Raw genomic sequence first — 18,399 nt, 5'->3', positions numbered from 1 at the left:
TATCATCATCTTAACACACTGAAACCCTGTTAAGGATAAACCCTCATTTCTTGCCCTCGATGACAGCACAAGATTCTGAAAAATAACACAAGAGACACCCACAGCCTAATCTTCACTGACAGGACTACAGTACTTAATACAATAGAGCTGAAAGTTGACCTCAAATGAATCTTCTGCATTTGTCCTGTATTTTAATGTTGTTTTTTTTTTCAGCTGTCACTAGCGATCTTGTAGTCCTTCCCAAACCAAGCTGATTCTTCCACACTTCTACAAGCTGTGCAGACTTGTTCCCCATGAGCTCTGTCAGCCAGCTCTGACATTACGTACAACAGTGCAACAAACAGATGGATCAGACTGTGCATACTGAGTATTCTGGGCTAGCAATAAGAAAAACCTTTTTGACTAATACATATTATATATAGCGCATAATAAGGATGCCTGGGTTCTTTTAGCGTTCCACAAACAACAGGTTGGTGGGAAATAATGTTAAAAAACTGACCAGGAAGTTTTCCAAAAGGGGAAAGACCCTTCCTTTCCCACCCAGAACACTTCTTGTCCACTACTTGAATGCATCTTTTGGTTAAGATTTTGAACTCCACGGATTTACACACACTGATTTAAAGCCAAAAAAGGTTTTGCTCCTACAGTAAGAGTTCTGGTGTTCAAAAACTCAGGAGCTGCAGCTGAGCGAAGACAAAGGCATAAGTTCTGACCAGAAGCACAGAAATTTTAGAACAAGACTATGATGACAGTAACTACGGACACCAGAGAGAGGACCGTGTTGCTGAAAACACACAAAAGGAGCTGGCAGTCCCGGGCAAAACAGGCTCCAAGGACAGCGGGTGCTCTCCCGCCGCCTCCCGCGGTGCTGAACGGACAGCTCCGGGCACGGCTCCAGGAGCGGCTCCAGGAGCAGCCCCGTACAAACCGCACCTCAGGAGCACCACGCTCCTGCTGGGTTCACACAGGAACCGGAGTCACTCCGGGGCACCAGGCCAGAGGCTTATGCTTCCATGTGAAGTCAGATATGTTGCACTGAAATGTATGCAATTATTCTAAAATTTCTTTCACATGCAAGCACGCTCTTTGCTTTAGCTCGAATGTGTTTCTTTAACTCAGACCAGCTACCTCACCCTCACGGGTAGCTTCACCAGGAAAACAGGCCATATGCTGCCAAGTTTTGTTTTTGTTTGTTTTTTAAAAAGGTATTTCATGTTGAGTTAGTTTCTTTATCTTCACAGCTACCCTAGTGCACAAAAGACTCATTTTCCTCACATTTCTAAGCACTCAAATCCCTTTTCTAAACTCCAGTTTCATTTGTCGGACATGCTGCACTACACTGTCCAGGCAATGGGGGCATTTAACAGGCTGATTTTAGTGCTGTAGAATTTAAGTGAAGTGCTATCACTGCTCTGGGGACTGATAAGGAATCACAGCCACGAACCAGTGGCCACGTCACAGAACGGTTCAAGTTGGAAGGGGCCTCGAAGCTCACCCGCTTCCAACCCCCTGCCACGGGTAGGGACGCCACCCAGCAGAGCAGGTTGCCCAGGGCCTCACCCAACCTGGCGCTGAGCACCTCCAGGGATGGGGCATCCACAGCCCCCACCACCTCTCCGGGCAACCTGTTCCAGTGCCTCATCACCCAACTGCGAAGTAGCTGCTATTTAATTGTTATTTATTATACTGTGTGATTAAGCTATTTAGCATGGTCTGCAGTGTGTAAGAGCCCGCAGTGCAGACAAGGGTCCTCCAGACCTGCCCATTGCTGACAGCCTCGACAGGCACCGCAGGGGGAGCACACTTGTACCATCAGGGTACCCTTGAGGTAAGATTCAAGCGTGCTACCCCGACAGCTGAAAGCCAGCACGCTGCTACCTGCTATCTCAGCTCTCAGCGGAAACAAAATCTCAAGGACTTGCACTCCAACACCTTCACGAAACATGAAGATAAACTTTAGGAAAGCAACTAAAAAGAGCATCTCCAAGGAGATGTACATCTCTGGAGTTACTCCCTGCACTACTGCCACAGAAGACTCTTACTCTGTAGTCCAGTGAGCCAGTAGATTGTTACTCCAAACAGCTTTCAAGCTAACTACACCAGCCCTAAAGCGAGCCTCAGTCCTTGCAAAGGGCAGAGAGGTTTATAACGTTAAACTTGGAAATTGAATTCAACAGCAACCAACCTAACCACCTGTCCAAATCATTGCTTCTATAAAAAAAACAAAACCAAAAAAAAACAACATAACACCACAGCCCCTTAGAATATTAAAAACTCACTGCAGGGGAACAAGTTCTATTCCGTCATGAACATATGGCTGCTGACTTGAGAGAACAGAGGTAGTGCGCTCCTGTTAGGGCAGCAGAAGGGTAAGACAAGGGTAAAGGGGGAAGGTGCAACTCCACAACTGGTCCTGAACCATCCCCAGCCATGAGAAGTGTAATAGGGCAGGAAGGCCACATTTACAAAGACTGCAAAAGCAGGCAAAAAACAAAACAGGCAAAACAGGAGGGAAGCTGAGGCTTCAAGAATTTCTGAAGGAATGGTTCTTCACAACTACCTCAAAGACTAAACCCACTAAACGTTTGCAGTGTTTTCTGCATATGGGGAAAGGAAAATCTATGCTGATCCAGCAGGAAGGAAAGCACCCCCACTGCCCAACCTAGTCCCTTCACAGTTCCAAGGGCAATGTTATGAATTACTGAGGTTTTTTACTTAAATGCTTTCAAGGAGACAAAGAATGAGAAAAGAAGGTATTAGTTGTATTCCTTGGAGATATGTCCTAGATAGGACAAAGCATCTTTTTTATTCTTTTCACTTTCTAGAAAAACCTACTAATCTGATGATTTATCTTCACCCCACACCCCCAAAGCTTTATTCGTGCCTGAATTGTCAATATTGATAGAGAAACACGATCTAGCAACATTCATTCCTTACTGTTTCTCTTTCCACAACCGTACACAGCACTTAAAATCAGCAGAAAAAAATGGCTTGAAGCCTGTCTCCAAAGGCTTCCAAACAGCGCTGAAATTAGGAACAAGCCAATCCCTTCATGCCTTCAGCATCACACCTGAATCAAGCAACTCTCAGGCCTAAAAATCCCAATTCATGTAAGACTCACTGGGTATGTTTTAGAACAGAATTTGTAAGAAGGTAAATGGCAAGTGGGAACCTGATAACACAAATTAACATGGGGCTTCTTTTACATAAAAAAAATAATGACTTTTGGCTAGGAGCAAGGAGTGTATTGAACAAATATTAGCAGTGAATCAACACTGCGGAAAGCAACCGTGTCCCATCCAGCAACGTCTCCTTAAGGATGTTCTTGAAGGGAGAGCCCCCGGCGCCTCCACCACTGCCTAGCCACGGAGCTTCATTCATTTCGTGAAAATTCACCAGCCCCTAGAAACGCAGCGCTTAACAAAGGGAAACAGCTCCCGGCACCAGCAAAACGCTACCACGGGGATCCAGCTTTGGCCTCCCCGGAGAGAACGGCGAGCCTGCAAGACAGAAGGGCGCCGGAGGGGTGGGAAAAGGGCCGGGCCTTCCCCCACCGGGCTGCTGCCGGGCTCCCAGCAGGGCCAGGCCGGGGCCTCCCCGCTCCCACCGCGGCTCATTAGGGCCACACGGGTCCCCCCCCCCCCCCGGTGCCCGTCCTCCTTACGCTGTATGGCGGGGGGCGGCGGGTAGCGGGCCCGCAGCTCGGGGCCGGCCCCCTGCACGCCGCTGCTCACGTAGTTGCTGGGGAAGATGCCGACGCGCTGGTCGATCTTGCCCGTCCACCAGCCCTCGTCGCCGGACACCTGCGAGTCCCGGGACAGCACCTGCACCACGTCCCCCGGCCGCAGGCTCAGCTCGTCCTCGCCGCACGCCTCGTACTCGAAGACGGCCGTCCAGAGCGGCCCGCCGCCCGCCGCCTCCCCGCCCTCCGCTCTCAGGGGCTCCATGGCCAGGCTGCTCCATAGGGGGGGGCGCCCGCGGCAGCCGGGCGCGGCGGGGGGCGGCGGGGCCGGGCGGGCCGCCTATTGTTCATGCGGCCCCGGCGCCGCCGAGCTGCCGGGGGGGGGCCGCCTCAGCCCAGCGCGGGGAGAGGCGAGGCCGGGCAGCGCCTGCCGCCGGGCCGCCGCCACCGCGGCCGCGTCCCCCGCCCCGGCCGCCGCCGCCGCCGCCCGCCGCCGCCGCGCATCCCGGAGCCACCTGACTCTCTGGCAGCTTCGGCGGGCGGAGGGGAGGGGCCGTTCCGGCTCCTCGCCGCTATTGGGCGCCGCCGCCGCCCGTCAAGGCTTCCTCGCGTCCGATTGGCGGGGGCTCGCCCGCGCGGACACGCCCGCCCGCCCCCCTCGCGCCGGAGTCGCGCACTCACCGGCGGCCTCGCGATTGGCCCCCGCCCCGCCAGCCCTCGCTTCCGATTGGTCGCGCGGCGCCTGTCAGTTAAGCGCGGCGAGGCCCGCCCACCGCGCCGCTTCTCATTGGCTGCGGAGGGGAGCACGGCGCGGGGAGGGTTGAAGGCGGGGCGCGCCGAGGGGGCGGGGCCACCCTCTCCGGTCGTCGGCGCCGCTGGCCAATGGCAGAGCGGCGTTGGCGGAGGGGCGGGGCCAGACCTGCGCGCGACGGGTCCCGCGGCGGGGGGGCGGCCCCCGGTAGGGGGCGGGCGAGGGGCCGTGTTCCCGCCCGCCGCCATCTTGCGCCGTGAGGCGCCGCGGCCGCTGTGGCGGTGGCAGGAGGATGAGGGCCTTAATGGGAGCGTGCTCTGAGTGAAACGTGGCGCTCAGAATCCCTATTGGTGCCTGTAAAATACATGATTCGGCTAGTCTTGTGTTCTGGGAAAGCACATCCATCCCCTGAAATATAGTAATAATTTAATAAAGATTTAATTCCTTTAATAAAGAATCTTAGTAATCTGAGAAAGTATCTCAGAGAACCCTGCATGGAACTGAGGACTTTCAAGTGCCTTTTTTCACAAACAGCCTTTATTTCTGACAGGAAGCAAATACACCTTGTCTAGAGAAAACAGACACATCAATATCCTTATTTTATAAAGGAATTGAAAAGCAAAAAATAGATGCTTGAGCTCAGAACACCTCACTGTGACATGCAAGATTTAGGCATATTTCAATACTAGTTTCCAAATCAGATTGTCTAAGACATGAGCTATAGATTTTATGATATCTCCATCTATTCTTGCCAGTTAGTGTAGATCTGATGATGCTCCACTATTCTGTTTTTATTTAACGGTGTATTTTCACAATCGGTGTAAGCTTATCCCCTATTACTGAGCCCAGGCACAGGATGGCCAATATTGGAAGGGACCCCTGGAGAGAGCTGGCTCCCCCTGCCAGGCAGGGCCACCTGGAGCAGGCTGCACAGGAACAGCATCCAGGCGGGTTGGGAATATCTCCAGAGAAGGAGACCCCACAGCCTCTCTGGGCAGCCTGTGCCAGTGCTCTGCCGCCCACCAGCAGAGAAGTGCTTCCTCTTATTCAGAGCTGATGCTGAAAGGGACTTCCCTGTCCCCTGTCATGCTTGACCTGCTTTCCTGATTCCACCAGCAGTGACTGCGTGGCTCTAGAGTCGTTTCAGCTCATTTATCTAGCTGAAAGCTAAGCCACCAAGGAAAGGCGGTTAGATTTCAGTCAGCATTTCAGGTTGATCTGACTCACGTTACGACTGTACGTACACATGATCATTAAAGCCAGCACAATGTGGGGAAGTAGGGCAGGATGGGGAAGGGGACAGCAGACCTCTCCCTGTCAGCAACAGCCTGCGTTTAGAAGCTGAGGGTTAACAAGTAGCTGTATTTTAATTTTTGGAGTTCAAATAACAGATGATTTAGATGAGATCTGAAGGACTGATTTTAATGTCCCTATTTAAAAACAGCCACAGTTGCATGCAATATTTTTCTGTGCAATTACATTTAAGGAAAATAATTAAAAAACAACAAAAACATACAAATATAATTCAAAGCTTTAAAAATTGTAGTATAAAAATTTTAGTGAGATATAAAATAGAAGTCTCCTGTCTTTCAGCTGTTTAAAACATTTAGATCACCGCTGCGGAACACTGAAAGCTTTAAAGCAGAGAGTTACATTGCTGATGGTGAAAATGATGAGAAAAATGGACTTCAGGCCAAGCTCGGGTTGTCTGCTGCAGCGACCTAACGAGACAGAACCCTGCCCTCTTGTGGATTGCCTTGGTATTGTGATAAACAGTCGTCTTGTAAAAGAGATCTTGCTTTTTTGCTTTTTTTTTTTTTCTTTTTTTTTATTTTTTTTTCTTTTCTGCCCCCTTTTCCTTTCCCTGCGATGTGTTTGTTTCTACGGAGACGGTCTGGCTTGCTCAGGGAGCCCAGAACAACAAGTGCCTGGAGCTGGGAGAGTGTCCAGGGAAATGCTCGGGAAGAGCCCTGATCGGTTTTTACCCTTTTCGCAGATTTCTCTTGGCATCTTTAACCAGCCGTGTCAGAAAGTGGTTTCTGAATGAAAAGATTTGGCCAGATTGGAAAGGCTGTTCTTGTGATCAAGGTAGAAAGAAGGATCAGAGTAAACGTTAATATTTCCGTAACTGGCAAAAGGAAGAAGAAAATAACACTAAACATTGTTTAGAGGAGGAAAAAAAAAAATTAAAAAAAAAAAAAGGCCATTCTACTCCTAGTTCTTGTTTTAAGAAGCTAAGGAAAGTGCTCTGCTGACTCCATTTCATCATTCATATATATTTAGGACAACCTTTGCTGTATCTTCTCTGGTATATTTATGCAGACTACTAAACTAGTACTTTTTCTTTGAACTGAAACCTTTCCTCCCTCTTCACTGGACCTAGCTGCTCTGTAACAACATCTTACTACTGTGCCAGTCCATAGTTATAAAACTACATTGGATATCAAAAACTTGGCACTCTAGGCTCCTAGTCTGTGTGCTCTGTGAGAGCAAAAATCAAGATGTTACAAAAAAAAAAATAATTAAAAAAAAAAAAAAAAAAGATCCAAAAGGAAGAAAAAGTACTGGAACAGAAACAGTCAACAGTACAAGACCACTACTGTTTTACCAACTATAGCTTTGATGAAAGCACATCTCTACCAGCACAGTACATAAATATAAAACATTAAGGAGATGCTCCTTGGTGTGTCTCCTTAGTGCAGCTCGCTCCTTTTACATTCCATGGTCATTCATATTTGCATCTTAAATTACCTCAGCACTAATGCTCTCATTCCCAGAGATGTATCTCAGCTGTGTTCTATGGTTATACCCACAGCTAGAGCCACATAAAGCACTCTGGAGATGTGTGTTATCCCAGTAGACAGTTATTTGATCAATCACTGATAATGTCTCCTCAAATAATGTAATCTCTACTGACAAATTGATTCTTCTATCACTATAAATTACTTTTCTGCATGGCTGTAAAACTGGACTGTGTTTTTTTTCCCACTTTAGAAAAGAACTGCTTCGCCAATGTCACTGCAAGGGAGAGAAGTAAGCCACTAGCAACATCAGCTTTGGAAACTGTGCTGTGCTGGCTAGGAGCGAGGCTGTGAATCTGTGTCTTTAGCATCTGAGTCAGTAGAAGAGAGAGTTCTGCTCTGCTTCATAAAATATATATGCTAATCTCCCAGATGGCTGTATCTTCTTTCTTCATGGAACAGATGACCTGAAAATAAAACAAGACTAAAAACATTGGATAGTGGAAATTCTGGGATAAAATCTCGGACTTCCCTATGGATATCACAGACAGATTCAGCTTTTAAATTCACAGGTCATAGTATAATTTCACACATACCACATAGCACTGATACATTTATCAACCTCCATAGAAGAAAAAATGAAACAGAGAAAGACTTTCAAATGAGCTTTCTGCCTACAGTAAAACATACACAGTTAACAGAAATTATGTGTAATTTTGGTTTAGTAATTATGTTCATTTACATGCTGTATATTGTTCCAATCCAAGCCACATTTATAGCCATTATTTCACTTGGCATTGGTGAGCTGCCACTCCTGCAGAGGAACACCTGTACTGCCACACGGGTAACATCTTGCCACAGTTTCGAAAATGTGCGGAACAATAATAAAACCAATTTGAATAGTGTAATCAGTGCAATGCAAATGGTCCCAGTGAAGCTCAGCAAAGACACTAAAGCAGACCTTTCAGGAAAGAGCCCTGAAATCTGTTAAACCACAATTCTTCCCTTTTTTATTGCATGTGAAAATTGAAGCAGCAGCCCGATACACTTCAGTGGCACTGTCAGCATATGGTTCAACAGTCCCTCAGCGTGTTCAGCTTCCTACCACAATGCCAGCACTGCCCCCGGTACCTTGGCTTCCCCTTGAGGCCTTCAGCCCAAGGAAAGACCAAGTCTCCTTTGTGAGGGCAGTGAGGTTTTGTTTGGAAATAACAAAAAGAAGATCAAAACCAAGATATGAACTAGCCCATGGTTTTGTTTAGGTTTTAACTTTGTCAAACAAAGTGTATGGGCCAGTTTTCAGGCTGCTGAAGCCATCCTCGAATAGCTTCAGAAATACAACACAAAAATGAAGAATCCTGCATGTGAACTCAAACCATAGCAGACGGATGACCTTGTTCCTAACTCTAATGGTGCTTTAGCATTACAACATACAAAGACATGCAACATCCATTAGAGATACCAGTATTCATACCTAAATCATAACTTTATACTCAAACCGTAACTCCAATAAATCTCCATTGCAAAGTAATGGAGATGAAATATATAGCCTTTTCATTTGGAGTAAAACAATCCTTTTGTTTATTCATGCTGATGTGTGTGTGTGTGTGTGTTTTTTCTTTCATGTGTATTCAGTAAGTTAACTTACTATTCAGAGTAACAATTCAATCTAAAATAAAACCAGATAGGTCAGTGCAGTAGTAATTGGTTTTATTCATGTTATTTTGCAGGAATAAGCAATATTTGCCTGCTGTCTCCTTTTATTTGCAATCATGGTTTTAATTCTTAGAAGAATTAGTCAGAGCAGCCTCTTTCAGAAAATGTATCACTCTTCACTGGAAAATTTCCTGTCTACATTTTCCTATATTGTGTCTACCCTATATCTAGTGACTAAGCTCAGATATGACTCTGTATCCATTCAGTACTTCATAAGGCAACTGGAGGGGGATTTCCTTGTACTTACATGGAAATGGACCTAATTGTATTTTGATCTTTCAGTAAGTGGGCAGAAAGACACGTAATGTTTTTATTCGAATGCCATCTCTTAGTACTGGCAGCACCAGATCCATGGACAGTCAGAGACATCAGCTCAGTGAGCACGAATTTCATGTTACACTATTGCAGTTATCTGGAGGCATGTACCTTTATGTTCCAAAATTAATTTACTTTATCTATTTTTTTTTTTTGCTTTCCCTAATTGGTTGGCTCTGGTTCTGCACACTGTGAAGACACTGTACAGCTCTGTACAGTTGAAGCTTCTGAAGAACATGAGAGAAATAGGATTCATGGAGGTATCCTACACAAATCAGCCCCAGACTGCAGACTCCTGAGTGCCTTTTACTCTAACTGGTACCTGAGTAGTTCTCAAAATATAATATTAAACAAAATTAAGTCCTGAAAGATACATGCCTCCTAATTTCTCATGGTGTTGTGTTTTGCCTCCAAATGAACACCTATTGAAAGGCCCTGTATGATAGGCTTTCTTCACATAACTATTCCTCAAGCATAAGTTTTCCTGCTCCACTGGTGGTAGCATCTGGAATTTTGTATCACAGGGAAGTGGAGAGTCTCAGCTTCTGTTCCCAAAAGTCTCAGTTAGACTCCAGAATTTTCAGTTTATGCATAGATAAGTAATAATCAGACCTTTCCTGAAGTCAGCTTTGACACTTCTATTCAAAACAAGTAAGACAGCTTTAAAGGAAGAAGGGATTTGGAAAAGGGACATTTTACAGTTCTTAGATTTTTTTTTTTTTTGTAATATCTATTTTTCTGTAACTTACGTCAAACTAATGGCAAATGGGATAAGATGAGCCAGAACTCAATAGAATGAGCTACGTAATTCACTCACAGCTTTAATGCTTGTTAAGCATTCACCTCAAATTCATGCCAGCAAAGACTACTCCACAACAGTATCCACTCTTGTTAGATTGCACGGTGCTGCTATGGAAGATTGAAATGCTCGAAGCCTCTAACACAAGCAAGCGCCTGCCAGGGATGGTGGACAGATACCTAGTGGGATTAAAAATCTGACCCAAATCCACCATTTTATAATAAACTTCGGGAAAAGCTAGTATGCTATTTGCTCTGTTTTTGTTTGTTTGTTTGTTTGTTTTGTTTTGTTTTGTTTTTTGTTTTTGTTTTGTTGAAATCATATGCAAAACGTGTCACAGTGAGCCCATTTGGATAGCTACAAAAACTTCATTTCCCCATTTTCAGTTACCCTGTCCAGTACAGAGTAGTAGCTTCTTCACCGCAAGCAAAGAATTGGAGTAAAAGCAGTAAGAAATGATTCACAGAATCACAGAATCACAGAATTCTATTAATTTTATTGAATTCAATCCATTTTATTGAATATTAGCACATGAATTGTTCAGTCTATTCCTAGCAGAAAGCATCCATGCTTTAACCGCCAAATTTTCGCTCTCCCTCACACGCCCCCTGAGGGCACTGGGCCGGGGCCGGGCCTGCCCTGGGCCCGAGCGCGGCCCGAAGCCGGGGACTCGCGTGGCGGCGGCGGCCGGCGCCGCGCAGCTGCCGCCGGGGGGCGCCGCGGAGCCGCGGCCGGTGGGGCCCGGCGGGCCGCTGGTGGTGCCCCCGCCTGGACCGGGCCTCGCCTGCGGCCTGCGCCCCGCCGGCCCGCGCAGGCTTCGCATCGGCATCGCAGCAATGTCGTCCCCTGCCTCATATGCCGCCTGTTAAACGCGGTTTTATTTTTCCATTCTGCGGTAACAGCGAAGAAATTCTTGCCCGAGCTATTTTTGGTCCTGCTGGAGCCACACGCTGCTTCCTCAGGCCTCAAGGCTCATTGTTTTTATTCACTCACATGAAACAATTGCAGGCCTCATAGAACGTATTTGTTTTCCAGTTCCTGAAACCATTATCACCTTTTCCTGTTCCCCTTGAGAAAATGGGCCCTTGGTACTGGGCCAGGCTGCATTATTTAATTTCCTGCACACTTTGGGTGAAATCATGACAAAGGCGGGCACTTTTACTGAAGGGAAACAAAACCACTGAAAGAATGTAGAAGAAAACCTTGCTATGGAGGAAAAAAAAAAAAAAAAAAGGCTAATTGCGTAACCCTGGAGGAATGAGGCAGTGTGAGTCACAGCACACACAGGCTCCAGGCTCCTTGGCTGGCCGAGCTCTTGCCCATTGTGGGGAGGTTGCCAGGCCCAGACTGTATCTGCAGTAGTGAGCCCTGCTGGGGGGATAGCATGGGATATAGAAGGGTGTATCAAGCTCATGGCAGCCTGCAACAGAAGCATTAAAACTCTCCTTACCTGCATTTTATTGCTAACAACACCACTCAGTCCAGCCTCTTCTAGGTCCACCAGGAGGCTTGGGAGGTGGGAAGACAGGCTCCCTGCAACACTGTGCCTCCTCAGCAGACCTCTTCACATGGTCCATACTTCTTACTCCTCTCACCATAATTTTCTTCCAGCTCCTCTTCAGTCCAACACCTTTCACCCTCTGAAATTGGGAGTTGAGTTCATCTCTTTCCTGTTTGTCTTCCAGCTTAACCTTTTTAGTCTATGGGTCTTCTATGTGCTGTTACAAATTGTGATAGTACTGTATGGGTGAGAAAAAAGAAACACATGCTTTGGGGATGTAAACTTGTTTATTTTCCTTAAAGATTGTGTGGGTTAATAAGTTTTCATTTTAAGTTTGAATTAATTGTAATTCAGATGTAACTACATGCACGTCTAGGACTCCTGGCTTTTTTCCTCAGCTTCACTACCAAATGGTTCAGAGAACATGACAGTTCCCAGGTTTATATCCACAACAACCAAATAATTCTCAGCACACTTTTATCCTTATTTTGGATAGAAGTGTTAGAAAGAAAGACGACAAAGAGAATGGCTGTTGCTATCTTATCAGTGGGAAGAAGAAGAGACGTGTTATGATAAAGGATAGGCTCTCAGTAATGCACTCTCTCTTCTTCCTGCAGACTACACAAGGCCACACACTGCCTATGCAGCCACCTCCTACATAATTTCCTTGAAGGTCAATCTAGCTAACTAAATTTGATGTTTTTTCCAGAGCTATCAGTCCCACTCCTACTAAACACTTCTAGCCTGGAGCTGATGTTCTTCCATCACTCCATTAAACTCAGTCTCTTGCAATTTATCTGTTGTATTTATGAGCAAATCTGACAACACTAAGCATGTGTTTCAAAGTTTATGAGCTGATGGGTTTCACAGAACCGGGAGATGCAATTAGCTATGTGCATAGCATCTGACAGCAACTCCTCGCAGGCCTGCCAATCACAACGAAGCCCTTTTGAGAACGTATGTGTTGTTTAGATCTGGTGTCAGGCGTGACGCATTAGGCAGGCTAGTGAAAAGTTGGATGACTATGAACTCTGAACTGTTCACTTGGGAGACGCAGATCCTACAGACCTTCTGTGTGGAAGAAAAAAAAAATGAAAAAAGAAAAACAAACAACAACAACAAAAACTTGTTTGCAGTTTCCTGATGTCAATAGAAATAACAGCTGTGAATAAAGATGCTTTTTAGTTACTAGCTTGCAAAATTATGCCTGAAGCTTTGACTTGCATTTTTTTTTTTAATTTCTTTTTTTTTCAGTTTAGAATGTTCTGCTCATTTTCTATCACATGCCAGGTATAGATTTACAAGAAAGCATGCAGCTGCATTGGTACTAACAAAACTGAAGCAGCAGCGTGTACCAGAAATTCAAAATTCAGTCCAGGAGTCAAAATACTTTGGCCACCTGTGCTTAATTGTGCTGTTACCACAGCAAGGCTGTTTTTCATATGATTTGTGTAACACTCAGTATTGAATTAAATCTTGGAAGTACATTCTCTACTGCAAAATAGCTTTTTGTGGTTCAAATACTGTTTGCAAGAAAATCTCCTCTTGTCATGTCATGTCACATGCTGAAACAATGGCAAAAAGATAAATCACTCAAAATCTAATTTTAACTGCTGCAAATTTTGCAATAGGTTCACTAATTCCTATAAGTTTAGAACATTTTTTTTTTTTTTTTTAATAACATACAGGCAGATATCTTAGAGATTTCTGATGCAACCTTCCCTGGCATTCCTGGGCTCTATAAGCCTAATGAAGCAGGGTATGAATCTCTCCAAAAGGGTTGCTTACTCCACCCTTCCTTTGTTTCAAAGTCATTTCTGATTTTTTGCCTTTAGGGTTATTTTTAATGTTAGATCATTTCCATTGTTTATCTCCAGAAAAGCGTTTCCAGGCCATTTTGCAGTCATCACTATTCTGGGAAGGCCTATGAACAGATAAAGGTTATATGTTTCCCAGGAAGATGTGGTCAGAAATTTATGAATAACAGTCATCAGCATCACACACCTCTGCCTAATTCCTTTACTCTTTAACAGTTTTCTCCCTATTCATTTTCAATGCTAAATCCATCAAAGATTTCCCTAGGGGCTGAATAGGTCTTTCCATGCCAAGGTCTGATAAAGAACGCACCAAGGAAATAAATAGGGTAATGCTTTTAATGTGGACAATGCTCGGGAGCCAAACTTGGAGCCAAGAGCCTGGCAGCTGCACAAGGCATCCCTACAAGTGGCCTCAGGAAACACAGATCCCTCTGGATGCCTGAAAATCCCGAGGAATTTGCCATAAAAGATTTACGAGCTGCTCCATGATGGGCATCCCTCATTCCTGAGCAAATGGTCAGGAAGGAACTCTGCCAAGGGTTGTTCCCTTTTAGCTACGCCCTCTCACAGCGTCTCTTGTGGGGATGGACCAAGAAGTAGTGTTTGTAGGAAAACCCTTTGGCTGGCCAAGACTTGGAATGAACCTGCTTGCGGTTCTCTGATCTGTACACGCCACCGCTACTTGATACGAAGCGGGGAACAATCTCATGTGACAAACAAATATAGAGGAGGAATGAACAGCCTGAGCTTCATCCCACCGGCTTGCCTCTGTACCAAGAAAAGGCTTGCAGTATTAACACCGTTACAAAGGTTACAAAGTGTTGTATCTATGTACGTGCACGAGCGCACATGAACAAGTACGTGTGCTCTGTGCTCACAGGGATCATCTTGCTGGGTTGTAGCCAAAAGGTGTCTGAAAGTAGGGGGTGCAAGAAGTTGAGTTGACTATGTGTGTATATATGTTTTATATGTTTTATATATGTGTATGTATATATATATGATTTGTTTGACAGTAAGAGCTTCCTCCTAAATCAACCTAATCTGAAATGTTGTTTACAGAGGGTAGGTTAAAACCAGTTGCCCACTGAAGGGCTGCAAGAAATCTATTCAGCCAGCAGGGGAGGGAGAAGGTCTTGGTAGCTGCTGTTGTTTTCCTGATGAGTAATTATGCCACCTCCAGCTGACTGCCGAAGACCCTTTCTTTAAAAACCATATGTCCTCCCTAATAAAGCTCTCATCACACCTCCTTCAGGCTTGCCTCGCTCTGCTGTACTTATGCCTGATTTCACTTGGTTTGTGCAGCGGTGTGGCTGCAGGATGATGGCTTCCCTTAGCTAGTGCTCAGTGAAAATGTGGCCTAGAGAAAAAGGCACGACTGTCTGGGACAGCCTGGGTCTGTGCTTCAGTGATTCATGGAATGCTGCTCACTGGGTAGCTCAGATGGGTTTTCTTTTTAAATAGCTCTTTAAAGGGTTGCTGGAATGCAGGTTACGTTAGAACTGCCATAAAGTGGCAGTGTTTCAGGGCACTCCCCCCCAGATTAATCATTTTCACATTCTGAAATCTGTCAACTGGTACCTTCAGGCATTGCCAATTCAAGCAAATGCAAAAATAGTAGTCACAACACCTCAGGGGATGATTTCATCAGATCTTCTGCACTAAGCAGGTCGGACTTGCTCAATATTCATCTGGGAGACCTCCAGAGAACAGAAAGAATACAGGAAGGAGCAGATTTTGTGATGCGGCTGAGATCTCATGCCAGTATAAATCATAAGACGTCTCTGGGAATTTAAACCTGGCTGCTCAAAAAATGGCACTGCTTTTTCGGAGGCTGACCTATATTGGTGATGAGGCGGTGTGTGACTAAAGATGCTACCTTCTGAAAGGGATTTCAGACTGAGATCCTGTAGTTCTTTTCTCAGATTCAGGTTGTTAACTATGGCCTCATTCCATCTCAAGGCAATGAATTACATACTGTTTCCAATAGTCTCGAATGTCAAAATTATTCTTCACACCTCCTACTAAAGCACACAGTCACTGCCATATTCCACTTCAGACAAGGCTGTATTCACTGAGGAGCCTTACATACGCAGTTGGTAAAGGCGTTGAAATCAGACAGAAATGTAAAGTTAGTGCTCTGTTTATTCAGAATGAAGCTGAAATCTAAGAGAGATCCAGGGAAACTGCCGAGGCATCAGGGCCTCGGAACTAATCTGCCTGAGCAGGCCCTTGTGCTCGTATGAAATCCAGTCAAGTGAAATTGTGACTTATGTTCCTAATACCATGAACCTACAACATTTCTGCCCTGCAATGCCACTCATTCTGCAGATTTCCTCAGCTCCCATAAGTGCGCGTTATGCTCAGCTTCTTCCCGGGCCTCCCCACAAAGTAATGGCTTCCTCCATAGCTCCCTGCAATAATATCCCCACCCCACATTCTCTGTCCACGTATTTTTAGCCTGTTGGCTGTGCATGACATAATCCGTGCTGTGGATAACATGAAGTTACATGCCTGTTGATAAGACAGCCATTTTATGACTGTTCTCCACACTGCCTCTTTGTGGGCCCTCATTTTGGCCTCTTTTCATTACCCCAAAATTCATAGGCATTTAATTTAATTTAATTTTAAAATTTTCCCCTTCTGACAATTGGTTTAAAACTGAAACCCTTTCCTAGGCTGGGACCCACCAATTCTATAGGAACAACTTTCTTAGAGAAATGGCTAAAAAGAGCCACGAGAGAGAGGAAATCCTTTAAATGGAGAAAATGGTCTTGGGTGGACTCATCCTCATGCTATGAGAGCTTTGTACTTCAGACAGAGAGTTTTAACTGCAAACAAAGATCTTAATTAGAATTTTATCCCAGTGGTATCGTGAATCATTGTTTGGGAGAAATTTCTTACAGTGAGGCACCGCTGTGCTGTACTTTAAAGAATGTGGTATAAATGCTGCTAAAATACTGTCAGCTTACTGTTTGGATTTTCTAATTTTAGCCTTGTTTATTATGCTTCATCTCCATGGCGTTTTTAGGCAATTCTTGTACCAGTAAGGCCAGCAGATGCCTCTTTGTTCACAGAGACCTTGCAGTCACTGGGACACTGATGACACTTCTCTGTGTGACTTCTGCATGGACACGTTCACAGAATTAGGCCCCGTAATATGAAAGTGGACACTGCCACAATTTTCTTGCAAGAAACGCTACCAGAACCATCCCTAGGAAGAAATTTAGGAAGAAAACCTCTTCAAACTGCACTCTGTCTCTAGCAATGGGAGCGTTAAGCCATTCAAAGTGATTTTTCAACCATGTTGAAGCAGCTGGAAGAGGTTAGCATAACGAGCCTGGGGCCCACCTAGCTGCTGAAAAGGTATATAGAGGGAATTTCTAGTTGGCAAGGGGAAAGGAGGGGAGATGGAGATAGTGTTATTCTAGTAGCAAGTTACAAAAGGTTGCTATCAACATGTTAGTAAAAATTCCTTTTTTTCTTAGTTCTTACAGAGTTTTTTGGTCTCTGTGAGTCTAATTTTAAATATTTTCTGCTTTTCTGCACTCCCTGATAACAAAAACTGATGTAGGAGCTCTTCTTCAGGGGAGAATCTCACTTTGGTCTCTGTATTTTGTTTTGAGAAAACCACAGGGGCTCAGAGTGTGTGAAAAGAGCTTACATACTGGAAAGGTGCAGCAGGCAGCTGAGACAAACTGCAAGGGCAGGATTAACAGCACAGTGAGCTTCGTGGTTCAGCTGTTTGCAGGCCAGCAATTAGCATCCTTCACTAACTGTATTGATCTCTCCCCAAGCAGCACTGTGAAATACTACAGAGAGCCCTATTAGTCATAGAGGTGTGTGTGTGTATGTGGGGAAATGACACTTTTTTTCCCATTTCTTGGTATTTGAGGGGAAGAAGGGTGTTCTTTCACCCTGAGGGAGAGGGAATGGTGTGATGTGTGCCCGCGTCTGTCTGGAGAGGGTGCCTCCTGGAAGGGCAGCTGGACCTGGGAGTGTGTTGTACGGTGACCGTGATACAGGTGGGTGCAGGCTGTACCCTGGCACGCAGCTGGGGCTGCACTTCGTGATGAGAATAATAACCTGCCAGCACAGCAGGGAGAGGAGGTCTCCTGGCATGTAACCTTCCTGCTGGTAGATCCTGCCTGATCTGCACAGAAATGCTAGAGAAAGTGTATGCTTCTTCTGGGGTCTCTGAAGGGGCTATGTTCCAGCTGGGAGTTGGAGTAGTGTACAGGGCTGATTTCAATGTGATCCCTTTGTAAGACTGAATCCGGTTTGACTTCTCACTAAAAGTTTTGGTGAACTGGGGAGCAGAGCTGCTAGGGAGGGAGTCTGGTCTGTGAAAGATCTGGCTCTTGCTTAGAAGTTTGCTTAAAAACTGTGAAAAGAGCAGATAAGCTGCTACCAGATGTAAACATAACGGCAATGTACTCCGTGGAGTCTTGCAGTTGGTGAAAGCTATTCTACTATAACTAAGAACAAATCTAGAAAAAAAAAACAAACAACTCCTGACAGGTTTTATAGGAAAACTATCTTACAGTGAAACCTGGCTAGCAAATAGTATTGTAGAATGACTTTCTGCTTTCTATCATGCTTGTAAATGAGCTTACTTCTTATTTCTCATATGAAAGAACAAAACACATTTATTGCCATTTATGATGATACTCTGGGTTCAGATAAGCCCCCTTTTAACCAGGTTGCAATTTCAAGCAAATGGTGGAAATAAAATCAGGACATAAAATTGTGCAAAGACAGCTAGTGACCAAGAAGCAAATAAATATTTTAACTACTGCTTCTTCAAGAAATCAAAAGCTAGATACGTTTCTCTCCTAGGTTGATGAATTGCATGGTGAATCGAGTTTCGTCTTCTTCAATTTTATATTTTGTCAGAATTGTAGCTTTGGATACTGTGTCTAATCCACAGAAAGACATATGTGTCGGCACGATCTGAAGGTTGGGGTTGTAATATTGCTGTCTAGCTATAGATCCTGAGACAAGGAATCAATAGGGAGAAGTAAATAAAAGTTGGTGATGAGCCACAAAGGCCTAGTTTGTCAATCTTCATCTGAAAACA

At 45.1% G+C, this 18,399-nt stretch overlaps 1 protein-coding gene across 5 annotated transcripts in view; it reads right to left on the bottom strand.

Moving 5' to 3' along the window:
* MAP3K9 (mitogen-activated protein kinase kinase kinase 9) overlaps positions 1-4,169 on the bottom strand; it is a 59,564-nt gene extending 55,395 nt beyond the window's left edge. For all 5 annotated transcript variants that reach the window (XR_014317609.1, XR_014317610.1, XR_014317611.1 and 2 more), the window contains exon 1: positions 3,665-4,169. Coding sequence is in view for 2 of the 5 variants with exons in the window: in XM_082761574.1 (XP_082617700.1) it covers positions 3,665-3,947 (283 nt within the window). In the remaining 3 variants the exon portion in view is untranslated. The remainder of the gene's footprint in view (positions 1-3,664) is intronic.
* Between the last annotated feature and the right edge of the window lie 14,230 nt (positions 4,170-18,399).

This window comes from Aythya marila (assembly GCF_965140915.1).
Source record: "Aythya marila genome assembly, chromosome: 5".
Taxonomy (NCBI): domain Eukaryota; kingdom Metazoa; phylum Chordata; class Aves; order Anseriformes; family Anatidae; genus Aythya; species Aythya marila.
Note: the sequence above shows the minus strand (reverse complement) of the source record. Positions and strands in the feature narration are given on the sequence as shown.